Source organism: Volvox carteri (assembly GCF_000143455.1).
Source record: "Volvox carteri f. nagariensis unplaced genomic scaffold VOLCAscaffold_1, whole genome shotgun sequence".
Classification (NCBI taxonomy): Eukaryota; Viridiplantae; Chlorophyta; class Chlorophyceae; order Chlamydomonadales; family Volvocaceae; genus Volvox; species Volvox carteri.
Genome location: NW_003307545.1, coordinates 3,983,258 through 3,999,866, shown reverse-complemented (window position 1 = coordinate 3,999,866; position 16,609 = coordinate 3,983,258). Strand labels below are relative to the sequence as shown.

At 56.4% G+C, this 16,609-nt stretch overlaps 2 protein-coding genes across 2 annotated transcripts; one reads left to right on the top strand and one right to left on the bottom strand.

Annotated features, from left to right (window-relative positions):
* Window positions 1–123: 123 nt before the first annotated feature.
* On the bottom strand, window positions 124–9,249 carry VOLCADRAFT_102822 (uncharacterized protein; the record flags this gene model as incomplete). The annotated part of the gene is made up of 11 exons (XM_002945825.1): window positions 124–715; window positions 1,262–1,327; window positions 1,744–1,860; window positions 2,216–2,800; window positions 3,157–4,629; window positions 4,927–5,082; window positions 5,277–5,509; window positions 5,894–6,322; window positions 6,812–6,869; window positions 8,816–8,947; window positions 9,184–9,249. 11 exons carry the CDS (start codon window positions 9,247–9,249, stop codon window positions 668–670), a joined length of 3,363 nt encoding a protein of 1,120 aa, XP_002945871.1. The 3' UTR covers window positions 124–667.
* A 515-nt stretch (window positions 9,250–9,764) lies between these two features.
* Window positions 9,765–16,308, top strand: VOLCADRAFT_102820 (uncharacterized protein). The gene is made up of 14 exons (XM_002946174.1): window positions 9,765–9,865; window positions 9,938–9,999; window positions 10,090–10,171; window positions 10,253–10,360; window positions 10,650–11,378; window positions 11,697–11,876; window positions 12,079–12,678; window positions 12,745–12,935; window positions 13,004–13,067; window positions 13,127–13,357; window positions 13,596–13,660; window positions 14,238–14,331; window positions 15,120–15,426; window positions 15,720–16,308. Exons 1-7 carry the CDS (start codon window positions 9,794–9,796, stop codon window positions 12,217–12,219), a joined length of 1,374 nt encoding a protein of 457 aa, XP_002946220.1. The 5' UTR covers window positions 9,765–9,793; the 3' UTR covers window positions 12,220–12,678; window positions 12,745–12,935; window positions 13,004–13,067; window positions 13,127–13,357; window positions 13,596–13,660; window positions 14,238–14,331; window positions 15,120–15,426; window positions 15,720–16,308.
* Window positions 16,309–16,609: the final 301 nt, after the last annotated feature.

The window sequence follows — 16,609 nt, the reverse complement described above, 5'->3', positions numbered from 1 at the left end:
AATTGCATTTAATAGCTAATGCTGATGCAGCTAAGCGACGTGACTGGTGTGTAATGACGGCTTATGGTGAATTTGTAGCTGGGGTGGTTAACCATGCAATCAATCCCCCATCTGAACAAATAGCCCTTCTAGTATTTCTTAAAAGTCGGAACCGCGTCACAAATTTCCCGCGTCAACGTGTGCCCTGCTCACAGACCGGTGTGCGGGATATTAAAACACCCCAAAATTTATTAATTCGTCGGCACCGATATGACTGCCGACAATCCGCTCGGCTGTCCCCCAGCTACGAAAACAAAACAAAGACACCTGCGATTCCATAGGCAGCCATGTTGATACCTGTCGTCTCGATCGACAAACAAAGACACATTGAAAGGAATAGTATTGGGCTCAGTCCGTTTCCTTCAGCCGTGGACGGCCAACTGGTGCATTGTGAACCGCTAGCACCTCACTTCAGTACGCAACATGACAACCACCACCTTGACTCTGTGCCCGATACTTATGAGACTCATATGGCTCGCACAGGCCATACGTCGTATTATGCTCGCAAAACAGTTCGCACCCACTAAAGTGTGGTGCTTCAAGACGTGCAATTGTCGCGTCGATGCCGCCTGCACTACCAATGCTTATGTTCGCCGTCCCAGGATCCAGGATGACACCTCAATACAACCTATGCCGGCAAGTACACAATGGCATAAGAGCCCGTGGCACCTGTGTACTGCATCACAGGGTACGGCACCACGGCTATGAGTTTGCCGAATGTGCCCCCATCCATAAATCCATCCCCCAGTCCAAAAGAGCCCAATGCGCTGGCCAGTTTCCCAATCGGTGGCCGTCCATCGCCGGCCTGGCGTCAACCCTGGTTAGGCGCCAGGGTTGTAGCACATTTGTAAGTAGTTAATCGACTATACGATACATAAGGCACAGCAAATACACTGCCATTTATAAGCCCATGTCAACTGTCCGTGTTAATTCGCTATGCCACTTGTCCTGGGATGGAACAACGGCCAACGCCATGTTCCATGCTATTTCAGGTCCCTTCTCGCAACAATGGCCAAACATGCTTCCACGAGGCCCTGCGAAGTCAGCATTTGCATGGAGTGACCCATCTTGGCATGTTGGCCGCCGCTACTCTTCTTTGCACGGGGAATCCCGCTGCCAGCACACCCCACGCACATGCACGGCGTGTAACGATCGCCAACGCCAGTAACAGATCTCAAACACCAGCGACAAGGGCGTCATCGATTTGCGAAACCCGTCTTACCATAAATAAAATCTGCTTGGCCCTGCTCATGCCGATCACGCCCATGCATGACGACCTCGCCTCCAGCTGGACGCGGCAAGGGTCCGTCAGCAACTAGCTCAATTGCCCGAAGCGATCCAACAAGATCAATCCAACGTTGCCCATGCCGTGTCAAATATAGCAATTGATGCAAGATATGAAAATCCCAAGCCTTAACCAACCCCCTTAGCATTAACTTTTCATGATTTGCCACAGAAGCCTTCACGCACAAGCTCTTCAGTTTTTCAGCATAATCAGGAAAAAAACAGCACCCCTCTACTCGCGCCGCACAACACCTTTCCTGCCTGCAATATCTACCGACAGCCCGTACCACCTTATCCGCTTTCACGTTCACCTATACCGCAGTTCAATTACCCCAGGGACTCCCAGTTCCGGTTTCACCGTCTCTGCTGTGGACATGCCGCTCAAAAAAGTATTTTGCGGACAAAGCCCGCGCCCGCCACCCGGCCATCACCACGGTCCCGAACCAGTAGCTTGGCGCCCTCGCGCAGCCACTCCGGCCGGTGCTGCCATCGGAACGCCACCCGCACTAGGCAGCCCATGTCATGGTCCGAAGGCTGCTGCGGGGTTGAGGGTAGGGTCACCTCTGAGGCAGGCCCGTCGGCCGCTGATACTGCAGTATGGGAATGGAGCTGGGCGGCGGGTGCTGCTGCTGCGCTGTGCAGCAGGGCGGCAGCGGCGCGGGTACTGGCGGAGATGCGCAGCTCCGGACAGCAGTATGGCGACGAATCATTTGTGCGGTTGTCGTCTGCCAGGCCATCCTCCATCAGCTCCTGCACCAGCACAGGGTCACAGGGGACGCAGGCACTCGCTACCACAGTGGCGGGTTCCTTTACTGTTGACTCAAATCAACCACGCCACAAGCTTCAGAATGCTCGAGGCGTCAAAACCCTCTCTTCCGCTTCCCCCACTCACCTGCATCATCAGCACGTATGCGGGCTGTCGTACACTGCCGCAGTGCACGACTGTCACAAACGAGCGCTGCCTTCTTCTCAGGCCGAGTGTCTTGCCTCCACTCGCTGAACCCCGGCGTCCTGTCGGACCGGGGCCTGCGAATGGCCGCATCTTTACCCCATTCGCAGCCATAGCCGCCGCATTTCCCGTGTTCGTTTCATGCGCCGGCACTCCAACTCCATGGACTCTCCTGATGCCGCCGCCTTCGTCCGACAACGCCCCGATACGCAGGCCGGTGCCTCCGCCACTGGCGCGCCTGCTGCTGCTGCTGACGCCAACCTTCTCGCCAGCCGTAACGTCGCCGCCATCGCCGGCCCCGCCGCTGGCCGGTGTCATGCTGCCTGACTGCCCAGACGTCGGCGGGTCGCTACTGCTGCTGCTGCGCTGCAGCTCCGATGCCGACGCGGAGGCTGTGTCTGCATGCCTAGGATCCAGCTGCAGCTGCAGCACGCCCATGGCCGCATCCACTTCGTCACCTGCTGGCGGCCAGCGGCCGGACACTAGGCCGCGCGGGGGCCAGTGGCCGCCTAGCAGAATCAAAACTGCCTGTGAGATGCAGAAGGTGGGACGACAGAGATAACGCGCAGGAGCGCTAATCCAAACAGCAATTGGCTGAGAACCGGCAAGCAAGCTTGTGTCCATGCGCGAAGATCGCCTCACACATCTGCAAGCTAACTGATGTATTGTTACTGCTGAACCGCCACGCAAAATTGCGGCGTCCAGCCCGACTCCCGCAACGCAGGATAGCCATACTGTCCACCTGCTCCGGGCGCATTGAGCTCCGTAACTTGCCTCGTAACCCGGCGCACCGGCCCCTGGATCTCCTTACCGTATCCCATTACCCCTGTATCTCGACGGCCCCAACCCAGGAATGACCCGTCTGGGGCCCCTCCACACCTCACCTCGAAGGTCCAGCTGGTCCTCGGCTGCAGTGCAGGCTCCAGCAGCACCGCCCCCTTACTCCTGGGCGCCACTCCGCTGAAAGGACTAGGCGCCGAGCCCATTGACAATGTGCGAGCGGCCGGCGCTGACGTGGACAGAGCGCTGCTGGGGGCCATGCTCAGGCCAGCGGCCGCACAGCCGCCCATCGCTGCTGCTGCTGCGGAGCCGGGAGCAGCGCCGCCACCGTCCCTGCCGCCCTTGACGCAGAAGCTTGTTGTGGAATGCAGCTGGCACACGGACATGGACAAGGGGATGCTCTTTCCGGCGTAAGAGGATCCAAGGAAGAGCTGCTCTGAGGCGTCGCTGCCGAGAAAGGGCTGGGGAGAGGTGACCTTGACCCTGCGTGAAGGCGGCGACGTAGGACCGTCGGACGCATCAAATCCGAACAAGTCGTCATCGGCACCGCCATCGGCCGCAAGGCCGTCACTGTCGCCCCCAAGGCACAAATCCAGGGCTGTCTGCGCAGCTGCCAGAGCGTCCTCGAAGCCTGTCTCTGATGTCCTGCGACCGCCGTTGGCGCCCGCGGCCGCCGCCATTCGTCCTACCCCGGGCGAGCTTCCCAACGGTAGCATCTCACTGTCGAGCAGCGTTCTACACGCAGCGGCGGCTGTGCTGCTTGCTGTCGTGGTGGCGGCATCTGCTACAGCTGCCGCTGGCGGCGGCGCCACAGCTGGGCTAATGGCGATGGTGCACGTCTGCCCCGCACGCACCTGCTTGACTTGAACGTGCGAGCGTTGCAACTGCCGCACAACCACACGGGTGAAGTCGCCAGTGGCGGTGGGTCCCAGCAGCAGCTCCTGGCCCAGACGTACCATGCCACTGACCAGCGTACCCGACACCACCGAGCCCACGCCCTCCACCTCAAATGTGCCGTCCACCTGGAAATGCACCGCCTGCGCCTCCGCAGCCACTGCGGCCGCCGGTGTCATCGCCGCTGTGGCAGCGGTGGCGGGGGCGTACAGGAGCTGCTGCTGTGGCCCAGCGGCTGCAGCAGCTGCAGCAGCAGCAGCCGCCACCGCAGGCCCATCTAAACTATTGAAGGTGACAGGGCCATTACCGCTAGCGGCGCCTGCGCGCGGGCTGTCACCCGCTGACGTGCCGCCGCAGCTGCTGGTGCCATCATAGCTGCTATCCGCGCCTATGCTAACGGAGGCGCCCGAAGCGGTTGACGACAGGAGAGGGCCGCCACTGCTGGCGTTAGTCAGCGGCGTGCTGCACCCGCCCTTGTGTGGTGCGGCAGGCTGCAACGCGTTGAGGAAAGTGTGGAGAACGGGCAGGCCCGAGCCGGACACCGCGGACACGGCGAAGATGGGCATATGCACACGCAGAACGCCACGCGCTGCGGATGAGGCCAGAGAGTCTGCACGCAGCTGGCACAGCACGCGTGCACTGGCCAGGGCCTCTGACTCAGTGGTAACCAGCGGAGAGGCGGCCTGCAGGGGATGGGAGGGTCAAAAGTACCATGCTTAGTGACGACCGACGTCAAGGTAGGTGCACTGCGTTCACATTCCACTCCACACACGAATTACATGTGACGAAGTGTACCCGCGTTGCCAGGATAGGAGTACACGTGTAGGAGCTACACCTGCAGCAGCTGTCCGGGCGCCGGACGCTACACCTGGACAAGCACCCTGGTCCGAAAGCCGCATGGCCTTTTTCCCCTGTCATCGTCCCTCAGCGCGCGGCCGGACAGAACTTCCTGCGTGTTGCCAAAAGAGTACGCATCACACCTCAACGCGTCGCTCGTCAGCGGTGGGGTCCGCAGCGGTAGGGTTCTGCTGCTGCTGTACTGTCCCCATGCCGCTCTCGTGTCGCATGATGAGTGCCACAAGTTGCCGCACCTCAGCCACCACAGCCGCGAAGCGCTCCGCATTTACTAGCTCCACCTGGCATCACAGCACAGCATATTACATCCCGGGCAAAGCGTATCGCACATGCAAGTTGAAGGGGAACAGGCAAGGCAAATCACGCAACACACCAAAGGTAAGAATAGCAGCTGCTGGCCAGACTGTCCTCGAGGTCAGGCTGTACAGTGCCCGTCTCATCTCCCTAAAACAGTAGGATATGCTGATGAACACACCTTAGTGATAATAATCGCCACGGGTACCTCCAGCGCGACCGCTACCGCCAGGTGCTCCCTGGCGATCCGCCCGAGCCCCGCCACTCCGCACACACACAGCAAACCGAAATCGGGCAGCAGGGCAGTCATGCCGTACAGAGCCGTCTTGAGATACTTTTCGTGTCCGCCCATGTCCAGGAAGGTCAGCACCTTGGCCGCACAGCTGGTGATCTCAGCGGGGGACAGCGCTGAGGCTGTTTGCGGACCGGAGGGGTAGTTGGAGGACATACAGTAAGGACAGGGTGGAGAGTAAGTGGTACGCCGAACTCCTGCACAGGTTGAAGCCTAACCAGGGGGCAAAAGGAGACTGCCCGGCAGCGTACAGGTACTGAATCAAGATGCGAAGGAGGCTTAAAACCAAGAGGGGAATCAATTCCGCTTGTTGGAAAGTGCACCCTGCGACTAATGCAACGGCTGCCCAAGTGCAGGGCTACGCAGCCTGTGCAGCATTGCTCTGCAGCAATCGGCACTTTGTGCTTCAGGAAAACACCTAGGCCCATACACACGGACCGTGCCATCCTTCTACGGTCCATCGCCCTACGGCCCGCTGCCGGTGGTGCTGGCCTTGCCGGACTAACCCGTTGCAGCCGGCGTCGCGTAATTGATGACATGGCCGTCTTTGTCGTACCCCAGCAACTGGTGACAAATGCTGGACGTGCGGCCGCTCTGCATCTCGTGCTTGTGCCGGAACACGTTCATCCGTGCGAGGCCACGGCCGTTGTCCAGCATTGGCCGGCCGTTGGACCCGTGAGTCAGTACCGCCACCAGCGTCGACTTGCCCGCATCTACGCTGCCCGCCACTGCGATGCGCAGGTCGGTGTGGCAAGCTTCCTGGGCCGTGCTGGTGGCAACACGCAACAACGCAGCCCGGCGGCCCCAGGCAGCAGGCAGGTAGTGCACCAGCGTGACGAAGGCGTCCAGGGAGGATGCCATGCGCTGCAGCGTCGAAATGGAGGCCTCCAAGTCAGCGGGCTCCAGGCCCTTGGGGTATCCATTATCCTCAATGCCTGTCCAGAGGGCGGGGGATGATGCAAGTTTGAGCAGCATCGTTCACCATTTGCAGTCTGGCATTGTGTACGCGGGTTTTACAGCTACCCATGGTCTTGTGGCCTTCCATGGTCTACCCCAGCAAGCGACTGCGAAAGGAGAGCATGTCCATCTGGCAAGTTCCTTCGCGACAGCAGCAGGGCGCATAATGCAACCATATCACGCGGCCATCCTGGCAGAGGGCCTGAGTGCATAGGGCAGTTTCCGTGGCCCGCTCTCAGGCTGATCCTATTATATGTTTATTTTTAGCGGTACACAGATTGGGTATTGCCCAGCGCATGCGGTGGTAGCACCCTCTGTTTCGGCTCGCCTCAAGTGTAAGCACCCTGTGCTTACGCCCGCGAAGTTGCACAAAACGCAATATGTAAAGACACAGTATCCAACGTACGAGCACATCCTTAACCATGCCCCGCAACAGCTGGGACCGGCGACGGTAGACTGCTACCTACCGATGTAATAGAAGCACTCCCCATTGCCCTCTGACAAGCGGTACTTCATCTGGGTAATCTGCGGGCGACGCAACCAAGGGCCCATAGTACGACAGTGAGAGTCAAGGACATCATTTTGAAAATGGCATCCTCTAACCTCAACCAAAACAACTTTGGTGCGTGGCAGAACAACGTTCTTGGACTNCCACGCACCAAAGTTGTTTTGGTTGAGGTTAGAGGATGCCATTTTCAAAATCTAGGAGGTGGTCATCGCAGCGAAGGGGAGACAGGGAAACATTTCGAGTCCAGGAAAGTTGTTAAGCCGGGATGGCCCCTGAGCAATGAGCTGTACGGGTTGTTTATCGAAATGACTGCGGACACGGTAGATGAGAGGGACGCACGGAACGGGCGGTGGAGTTTTGACGCTCCCTACATCGACGGCAAAGAGGAATTACTATTGCTTTACGCTGATGACCACAGCCTGCTGGGTACATCCTTGTAACGCATGCAGGCTCTGCTCGATGTTGTTAGGGATCTCAGTTCCGTTTTTGGGCTGATGCCCAACGTTAGGAAGTGCGAACTCATGGTTTTGCCCACTCCAAGGAGGTGGAAAGCGTGTGCCTGGCAGACTTTCAGGTGATTCGAAGTGCAAGTTCATCCCATTTGCTCCTATCTATGGCTGTGACGTCTGTCAAGAACCACGAAGTGCCGTCACCTTAACATCCCTGCAGCGGATCTTTTCGAGAGCTGTCTGATTGACCCTATGGCAAGAATAGTAGGAGCTGCACGGTCCCCATACAGGCTGCCGTTTGCTGAATTTGCGCAATGTCACCTACATTACTTTTGTTCCAAGCTTGCTATCAATTTTTTGGAACAAGGTAGTGACCCAGCCGAGGTCTCTTGCTCACGCAACTCTACGCCAGGAAGTCATACTGGTGTTGAGGGGGGAGATGATTGGACGCCCAAGCTGTTCCGTTTTTTGAGGATCTTACGTTTTGAGATGTGGACTTGATTACCCCTGGGGCTATGACCGATGACAACAATGCCGCACCGGAAAACCCATTCCGGCGGGGCTAATCCTTTCTGAGCTTCGTCACCAGTTGATGTCGTCATGTGGCTCTGCAGTACCACACGATTTCCGATCGGATGGAAAGCAACCAGGCATTGAAATGGCTACATACAAGCACTGGATGGGGTTCCCGATTGAGAAAGCAGCTGGAGCAGGCGATTTGTTATCCCTGCTAATATGCATCGTTTGAAAGTAATGCGTTTTCTTTTTTGTTGTTGGCCGCGAGAAACAAATAGAGCTTATGGGGGGATCACAGGTGAGCAGAGCATCTGCAAGTTTTGCAGGTTCCGATCCGTTGAAGACTCTTGGAGTGCCGCACATGCAGGCTTTCTGTCGGATTGTGTTGGAAATGGACCGAAACATACATATACCAGAGAATGGTGACCAAAGGGGATCCGGAGCTTTGCGGGTCTTAACAGGTTATGAGTCCCAATGGCGCTGAGCGCTGCCGAAGGATCTTCGGTTCGGGTCCCACTGACTGTTAATCCATACATGGAAAATTGGTATGATGCATTAGGGGTTGCACGGAGCAAGAGAGAGTCTCGCTCGAGAGGGGGAGGGTTGGACAGTTATCGAAACTTACATGTCATAAGATGGAGACAGTTGTAATTGGACCCGGGGTGCTGGCGCTTTGCTGGTCTTAACAGGTTGGTGGATCAGACTAAGAGGGATGCGATGGCAGCAGTTGACCAGGCTGAAGTTGGCGAATCATACCTGACTAACGTGGATCTCAAATAGCAGGCGCACTGCTACGGCATATCAGTCTAAGTATTTCAATTAGTTCGACGACATGTTTCTTCGTTGAGTATATACCAAAATAACCTTCCTGAAGTGTTTTTACATGTTATCTACTATCTCAGACAGCCTTCGGCTGGCCCTTACCGAGACATAGCAGCCTATCGCTGTACAGCACAAGGACCAACCATGTGAGCGTTTGATGCCCAGAGAGCACGTACCAGCTGTTGTAATCGGACCGGGTGCGGATCCTTAATGCGGTACTTATATTCCACGTTGCCCTCGCCATCCTCCTGCCCTATACATGTTACTGTCAGATCCTTTGGCTCGCGCTTGAGGCGCAGCGCCTCAACCTGCAACCAGCACACGACTGGGATTAGAAGCGTGAGGTGCCCCCACCGTGAGGCAGTACACCCGGGCCCACTACCGCACCCCGCAGAGACCCCGCTGCTAAACTATGCCGATAGCAAGTATTCGTGCACACGAAGTCAAAGCGGCATGGCCATGCTACCCCGTGCAACGTTCCATGCAAGGGGTCCGGGTAGCTGCGTTCCTGGGCCCCGGGAAGCTGGAGGGAGCAAGGCACTACCTGCTCAGGCCGGAGATTTTGTTCCCGGCGGACATTCTTTCCCCCAGTTTCCACCAAGGCTGACATCTCAGCTGCGCTTGCCCGTCCTCTTGCGCCCTTACGCCTGTTTCAGACATGACTAGGTAAAAGTCAAACAAACCACTTGGCAAACTTAGACATAATAGCTGAAATTAGGCTTGCCTCTTTGGCTTGATAACCTTGTTCTGCGTGGTCGTTTCAAACGCAACCCAAGTCGTCGGGTTGCGTCGGGTTGCGTTTGAGGCCCAGCCCTCCAGGTTCCCCAGTTCAAATGCCATCTTGGTTGTCCTTGCTGACAAGATGCTCTTACCAAGTATCTACAAGTCCTGTGAGTCAACAAAACGCATGCTTCGGCCATTGGAAGCGTCGTCACAGCGCCATTTTTATAGGTGGCCTAAGGAAGGGACTACAGAGATTCGTATTGTAATTTTACACGTGTAGAAAATTTTGATGTAAGGCAACATGTACAGTCTGAAAAGTGTTCTCAGCCAATTCCCGGATGTGTCGTACGATTGCTAGAAAAAAACAGTACCCTTGTCGGAAAGACGCCTGAATTTCCAGGACATCTTTGCATGATTTGGTCTACTGGAAGATGTTATCTCAATTTACGACAAGTGGGCGAACAGCGCTGAGGCCTTTGCCAGCGTCTGCGATCCCACAATTGGTGGGTGATCGATGGTCATTCTTCTGTTGTATGAAAACGTTTTTAGGGGCAAAATGATTGCCGCGTTTGCAGACGCCAACGAATGTACGCTACCAGCAGCAGGGCTTATTAGGAGCTATTCATGGAGCACAAAGGTAATGCATTCGTTCTGGGTCGTGGATTGCGAGGAAACCTATGGCGACCGGCTCCGGACTCTCTGACGGCCTGCGTGGCCTGCATCGCAGGCAACCTCCGTCGCCAGTTGCCTGCCGCGCGGCCAGCGTGGAGCGCGACACCATCCGTGATTCCCCACCCTTGCCGTCAGAGGTAACGCCGCTCGATGCGTCGGATGGACTCCAATTCACGACACCGTGTCGGCAACGGCGCTCCCGCTTTATGCTGCTGCAGGACACATTGCCAACGAGCCTAGCGACTGAATCGATAGACGATACAGGGCCTGCTTATGAGGGGATTATAACGGATCCACCAACGCGACCAACGGGCCTTTACGTGCGGGTACGACGGGTGCGGCGTCAACTTTCCTCAGTGCTTACGCCGGCGCGGTGGCGGCGGCGCATGAATGGGTACAGATTGCTTACCTTAGGGCAGCCAAACACCCCTCGATACATGTTCATAAAACCCAGCAGGTTGGATGGGGCCGGCCAAGTCAGCCTCCACCCCCGACACGCCAGGGCGTATCTTCCCCTTAAGGTCTCCTTAAACCGTTTGAGTACAGCACCAGTTCGGAATGCCATGCACAAGCCGGCGGCCAGCGCCTGTCCCTTGTGTTACTTTCTTGCCGCAGGTACGCAACATGGTCAAGCATTTTAACACCGCAAAAGGGCTCTTCCGTGCCGTGGATGGTGTAGACGTGGACATCGAGCCCAGCTCAATCGTCGCGTTGCTTGGGCCCTCTGGCAGCGGCAAGACTACGCTGCTGCGCCTCGTTGCTGGCCTTGAGCAACCCACCGGTGGCAGCATATTTTTCGACGATGTGGATGCCACCAACCTGTCCGTGCAGGACCGCCAGATTGGCTTTGTGTTCCAGAGCTACGCGCTTTTCAACCACAAAACCGTTGCTGAAAACATCAAATTCGGGTTAGAAGTCCGCAAGCTCAATATCGACCATGACCAGCGGGTGCAGGACTTGCTGGCGCTGGTTCAGCTGCAGGGCCTGGGCGACCGGTACCCCCGCCAGCTATCTGGCGGTCAGCGCCAGCGAGTGGCTATGGCACGAGCCCTGGCATCCAACCCGCGGCTACTGCTCCTGGATGAGCCCTTTGGTGCGCTGGATGCCGTTGTGCGCAAGCAGCTGCGCGCAGGGCTGCGGGAAATCGTCCGCAGCGTGGGCGTCACTACGATCATTGTGACACACGACCAGGAGGAGGCGTTTGACCTGGCGGACAAGGTGGTGGTATTTAACCGGGGGCTAGTAGAGCAGCAGGGCAAGCCCACGGACATCATCAAACACCCGCGCACGCCCTTCATTATGAAGTTCGTGGGAGAGACGAACGTGGTGCCGGCCACGTCTCTGGTGGGTGCTGGGAGTCTTTTTGGGGAACAATTACCAGTTGGCCTAACGAGGCGAGTCCCCGCAGCAACGCAACAAGGCCGGGCTCATGGGTAGGGGCTACGGGGATATAGACCTGGGCCAGGGATTGAGGTTCTCTAGGCCGGGAATGGGGTTCGAAAGCTCTGGGCGGCTCGCTAGCATTGGATACAAGAGGGAATTGCGGGCTTTCCACATGGGCTGAGCTTTCCTGAACGAGTCAAAACGTCGCACTATGGTATGTGCTTGAATATGGCTTTCGTGACTGTCTTTCCTGCTGCTGCTGTGCTGCTACTGCCGCAGCTCGCGAAGCGTATGCGGTTCAGCACGCCCAAGAGTATGGTCATGTTTCGACCACACGATATCAAGCTTTTCAAGAGCCCGCCCTCAGAGGACAGCCCGGTGACGGTTGCTGCCACGGTTGTGGAGAAGGCCAACCTCGGGTGGACAATTAAGTACCTTCTGCGTTTTGATGACGACGTGGTAAGGGGGCCCTATGTCATGGGGCGGGGCGGGGCGCAGCAGCCTCGCTGATGCTTTTGGACACTCGCCACGGCGGGAATCAGTGTCAAGCAGTGTCTTGAAGTGCCACAAACTTGTCATTCAGACTCCATGGCGCGTTAAGAGTCCCCTTCGCGTCAATGCTTCCCGCACGTAATGAATATGCGTTTCCGCCTTCTTGCAGGAATGCGAGTTGCAATTAACGCGAGACCAGGACGAGAATGACTATAATTTGCTAATCGGCAGCCGTGTCTTCGTGCACGTGAACCCGAAGGCGATGATGGGATTTAACAGGGCGGACATAGATAGCACGCCGCTTGTATAGGCGGACACGTCGGGGACATGTATCCGGTTCAGCGGGTAGTTGTCTACATTGCGCATTCTCACAGTGATAATTAGATCGTTTTCGTCTCCGTGTAGTGCTCGTCTTTCATGGGAATGAGGTGCAGGATGAGGCAGGTTATATGGCAGAAATATCAAAGAGCGCTAGGTAGGTATGGTTCCTTGTATAAAGACTTTCCTGAGGAAATCTCGCGCTTATGTAGTGTGTTGATGGATTGTACATAAAGTTCCTTTTGCGGTCCAGATGTAGTGGTGTCTGGTCACTTTATGTGTGGCCACACACCGCAATCAAGTGCCGGACAGGCCCAAAAAATATTATCGCCAAGCCGCTTTGTATTCATAGGTAGTTTACTAGATTGGTTTCGTTTCAGAATTGTAAACATGGCACTCGCTGCTCATTGTCGGCAGGTTGCTCCGGCCTCTGTTAGCTCTCGCGTTAAGGGTGAGCAAGCCCCCACCTAAGGATGTAGAGTGGACTTCGTCTCATTTTCGTTTCGTCGTTTTGCAGCCTTCGCGCCTGCTCGCATATCTCGTTGCCGGAGTGCTGTGGTGGTGCGCGCCGAGTCTCAGAGCACCGATGCTTTGACGCGCCGTGTGGTGCTGGGCGCTGGCCTGGCAGCAGCAACGTCGTTAATGCTTCCGATTGGCGGCTCGTCTCCTGCTTATGCAAATCAGCTGCTGTCCAGCGAGTGGGAGAGTGTAAGTGAAGATTTGTATGTTTCGCCGATCGTGAACAGTATCCAATGCCTGCATGAATTCCATCGCAGGTTGAACTGCCTTTGGATAAGGGTGTTGTGCTTCTTGACGTTGGCTTTACAGATGACAAGCACGGTAAGTGTATTCGCAGGGCTGGATGCATGTCCCGTGCTTGAAGTGTGTCACGCGTGCAGGTTTCCTCTTGGGTACCCGACAAACGCTGCTGGAGACCTTTGACGGGGGAAAGACCTGGAAGCCCCGGTCGATCGATGCCGCCCGTGACGAGGGGTTCAACTACCGCTTCAACTCCATTTCTTTTTCCCCCTCTGGCGAGGGCTGGATCGTGGGCAAGCCTGCCATCCTGCTGCACACCACGGATGGCGGTGCGAACTGGGAGCGCATTCCTCTGAGCGCTAAGCTGCCGGGTGAGTCATCCCCGGCTCTCCATACTGGGCTGCACGCACGGGCTCCTGTCGCATCATACACAGATACGCCTTGGCTTTTCTTCTTTTCCTTATTCATGTTGCATATAATGCACGTCCCGGATCTGGGGAGACATATCATGCGCACCCTCTGGCTTGGCCCCAACGCAATTGCTTTCAGCACACCACGCCTGCGTTGGACTGAACCGTCTCGTGCGCCGTATGATTCTCCCTCGACTAGGTACTCCGTTGCGCGTCACCGCCCTGCCAGGCAAGGCGGGTCAGGCCGAGATGATCACCGACCAGGTGCGTAGCGAGGGGGCTGGAGGTACAGGTTTGTCAGGGCTAGATGTCGCAGATACTGACCGCAGACTGCAACAGGAGTTGCCTCCTTTCAGCTGGGAGGATTTACCCCGGATTGACCTTGAAAGCGTTAAGCGACCAGCACACCCTTAACAGATCCTGTCGGACATGTGGGGAGCGTAAACTGGTAACAGTCCTTGGCGAGCACTAGGAATAGCATTTGCAGTCAACCACTAGATAGCCAATTACTGGGCGCTGTTACATCTGGAGGTTTGCCGTTCGAAGCAACCTGGCATGGAGGCAGGGTAGAGGCCAATGACGGGATATTGGGTAACCATTAAACATTGGCATTAAGTTGTATGCTAGCATCACGGCCAATGCCCCGTTGGGTGTGGCTATTGCCTGCCTGCGTGGTTCATTCACCTGGCGTGGACCCTTACGCAGGGCTACGGGGTTTATTCGATGTTGGCATTGGTTGACACATCTCAGGGGAGCAGTCATCTGCAATATATTACATTTCCAACCTTTCTAGGATAGGATGCAAGAGCTAAAGTCTCGGCGATGGCCCCTCCCGCTGCAGGGCGCCATCTACGTGACTGACAACACTGCCTACACTTGGACAGCGGCTGTGCAGGAGACTGTGGATGCCACGCTGAACCGCACAGTGTCCAGTGGTGTGTGGGGGAGGGCGTGAGGGAATGGGTGAAAGCCTGACCAAGCGTACGTGGCAATGCCCTTAGGATACCTTCGGTTAGTTAGCTGCTGTGCTGTGTTTGTTGGCTGCCCAACGGGGTTGTTCGCGAATTCCTCTGTCACGCATTGGGGTTATTTTTGCCCTGGCATTCTACGACGCCTCTGGTGCTCTAAATGTCAGGGCGCTATGGACGAAAGGTGATAAAATGCGTAGGTCATAAAATCACCCCACTTAGCCCCACGAAGCAAGTAGCGAGCGAGCTTCCTCTGTCTCGGGAAGAAAATTGGCCTGGCGCCGGGAGCTGGCAAAGGCCTGCTTGCTGAGTGGGATTGATATTTCGCTGGCGGGAGAGTACGCGTCCCGGGTACATAAGCGGGTCCCAGGCCGGGCGCTGCAGTTGCTGCAGCTTGGAGACGAGTGACAGGATTCCTGTTTGGACGATCAAAGCTTTAATGGCAGTGTAGCACGCGGGGCTTGATGTTATCAACGAGTTTTGGAGACAGATTGGCCGTTACAGCGGCTGGGATTGCCGTTTGACTTTCTTTGGGATGCTTTCCCGTTGCTGGGAACGCTTTGACACCTTGATGGGTGTAGCAGAGGAATCGTGTACTGCATGGACATGTTGGGCGTTTTGATGGTGCTGTGAGGCTCTCGATCTCACGCTTCCCCTATGACTGAAACGTCTATTCCCGCTGTCTGCCTTGTTGTACGGACTGCCGTGAACCTATGCTGTACCGTACCACTGCTATCCACAACGTGCCCTTGCAGGCATCAGCGGCGCTTCTTACTACGAGGGCTCCTTCTCGAACTTGGCGCGCAGCAACACGGGCGACTACGTGGCGGTGTCCTCGCGCGGCAACTTCTACATGACCTGGTCGCCGGGCCAGAGCTTCTGGATGCCGCACAATCGGCCCGCGCCGCGCCGCCTGCAGAACATGGGCTTCACACCCTCGGGCGAGGTGTGGGTCACAACGCGTGGCGGGGATGTGCTGCTCGCCAACGAGCCAGGACTCAGCACTGAGTCGTTTGAGAATGTTGCAATCAACTCGCGCGGCTTCGGAATCCTTGATGTCGGGTAGGTTGACTGGGTTGGTTGCGCGTTGATGGCCCGCAATTATGCCTGGGACTCTGCGCCCGTCGTAGGGGTCCGCATCGTCCTGCATCGTCGCCCCAGCCGCATCGCAGCGTCTAGTGTTTTTCGCGATCTGTGCCGTGCATGCATCCATCGCTGTGTGGGCGTGGGGTAATGTTAATATTGCAGGGCTTGATGCAGAGTTGGACTGCCTGCCAGCCGAACTGTGGGATGCTCTGCATAATTGCGCCACATGTACGTTATTTGAATCTTTCGCCCTTCGCCTCTGCATGCAGTTTCCGGGACGATAAGGTTGCCTTCGCCTGTGGTGGCAGCGGCAGCCTGTACCGCTCAGAGGACGGCGGCAAGTCGTGGAAGCGCGACCGCTCCACTGATGATTTGGCGGGTAACCTGTACGCCATCAAGTTCTTTAACTCTCAGCTGGGCTTTGTGCTGGGCAATAATGGCATCCTGTTGCGTTACACCGGTGTGTCAGCGTAAGATGTCGCTGGCCAAGCTTGGATGGGATGAGTGTTGGCCAAGTATGAATGGGTGTTTGCATCGTGAAGATGCACGTGGGGTTTTATTTTGCTGAAGTGAGAGTGAGGATGTGTGTGTCTGGCAGCGGCCTTGGCCCGTCACGTAGGCTGGCGAGCCGTACGGTACAGCTGTGGGATGAAGCTTAGCCGGTTGGAGTTTGGGTGTGAGGCAGAGGCAGGCGATGCCGGGAGGGTTGCTGGCTCTGCGGTATGGTACACAGTATTGTGTATGTGTTTTGCCCACAACGTTTTTGCACGGGACTCGCAGTTTTGCAAGTGGTATAAATAAGAGGTGGTTGCTGGTCACATTTAAAACCAGTACGAATTATAAAATACCTCCTGCCGTACGATTCCAAACGGCCAAAACCGCTGTTACAAGGTTGGCCTATCACACGACGGCAGGCCTGAACATCACAATGGCGCGAATCCATGCTACGGTGCAAAGCTCCGATGCACCAAGCACCAGAGACTGCAACACGCGACAAAGTTACATCCCGTAACATACCCGTACCGGAAAAATTGCGACTATACGACCATGCGACTATGCGACCATACAGGTTAACTACCAGATTGCAATGGTGACATAACTTCATTGAGAACACTCAATCGACAGGATCCAACAGGACGGCCAACGCTCTGACAGACCC

Coding starts and splice junctions, on each gene's coding strand:
- VOLCADRAFT_102820 (XM_002946174.1), top strand. CDS start 9,794: ATGTTATCTCAATTTACGACAAGTGGGCGAACAGCGCTGAGGCCTTTG. Junction 10,000..10,089: donor GCTATTCATGGAGCACAAAG/GTAATGCATTCG, acceptor CCTGCATCGCAG/GCAACCTCCGTCGCCAGTTG. Junction 10,361..10,649: donor CAACGGGCCTTTACGTGCGG/GTACGACGGGTG, acceptor TTCTTGCCGCAG/GTACGCAACATGGTCAAGCA.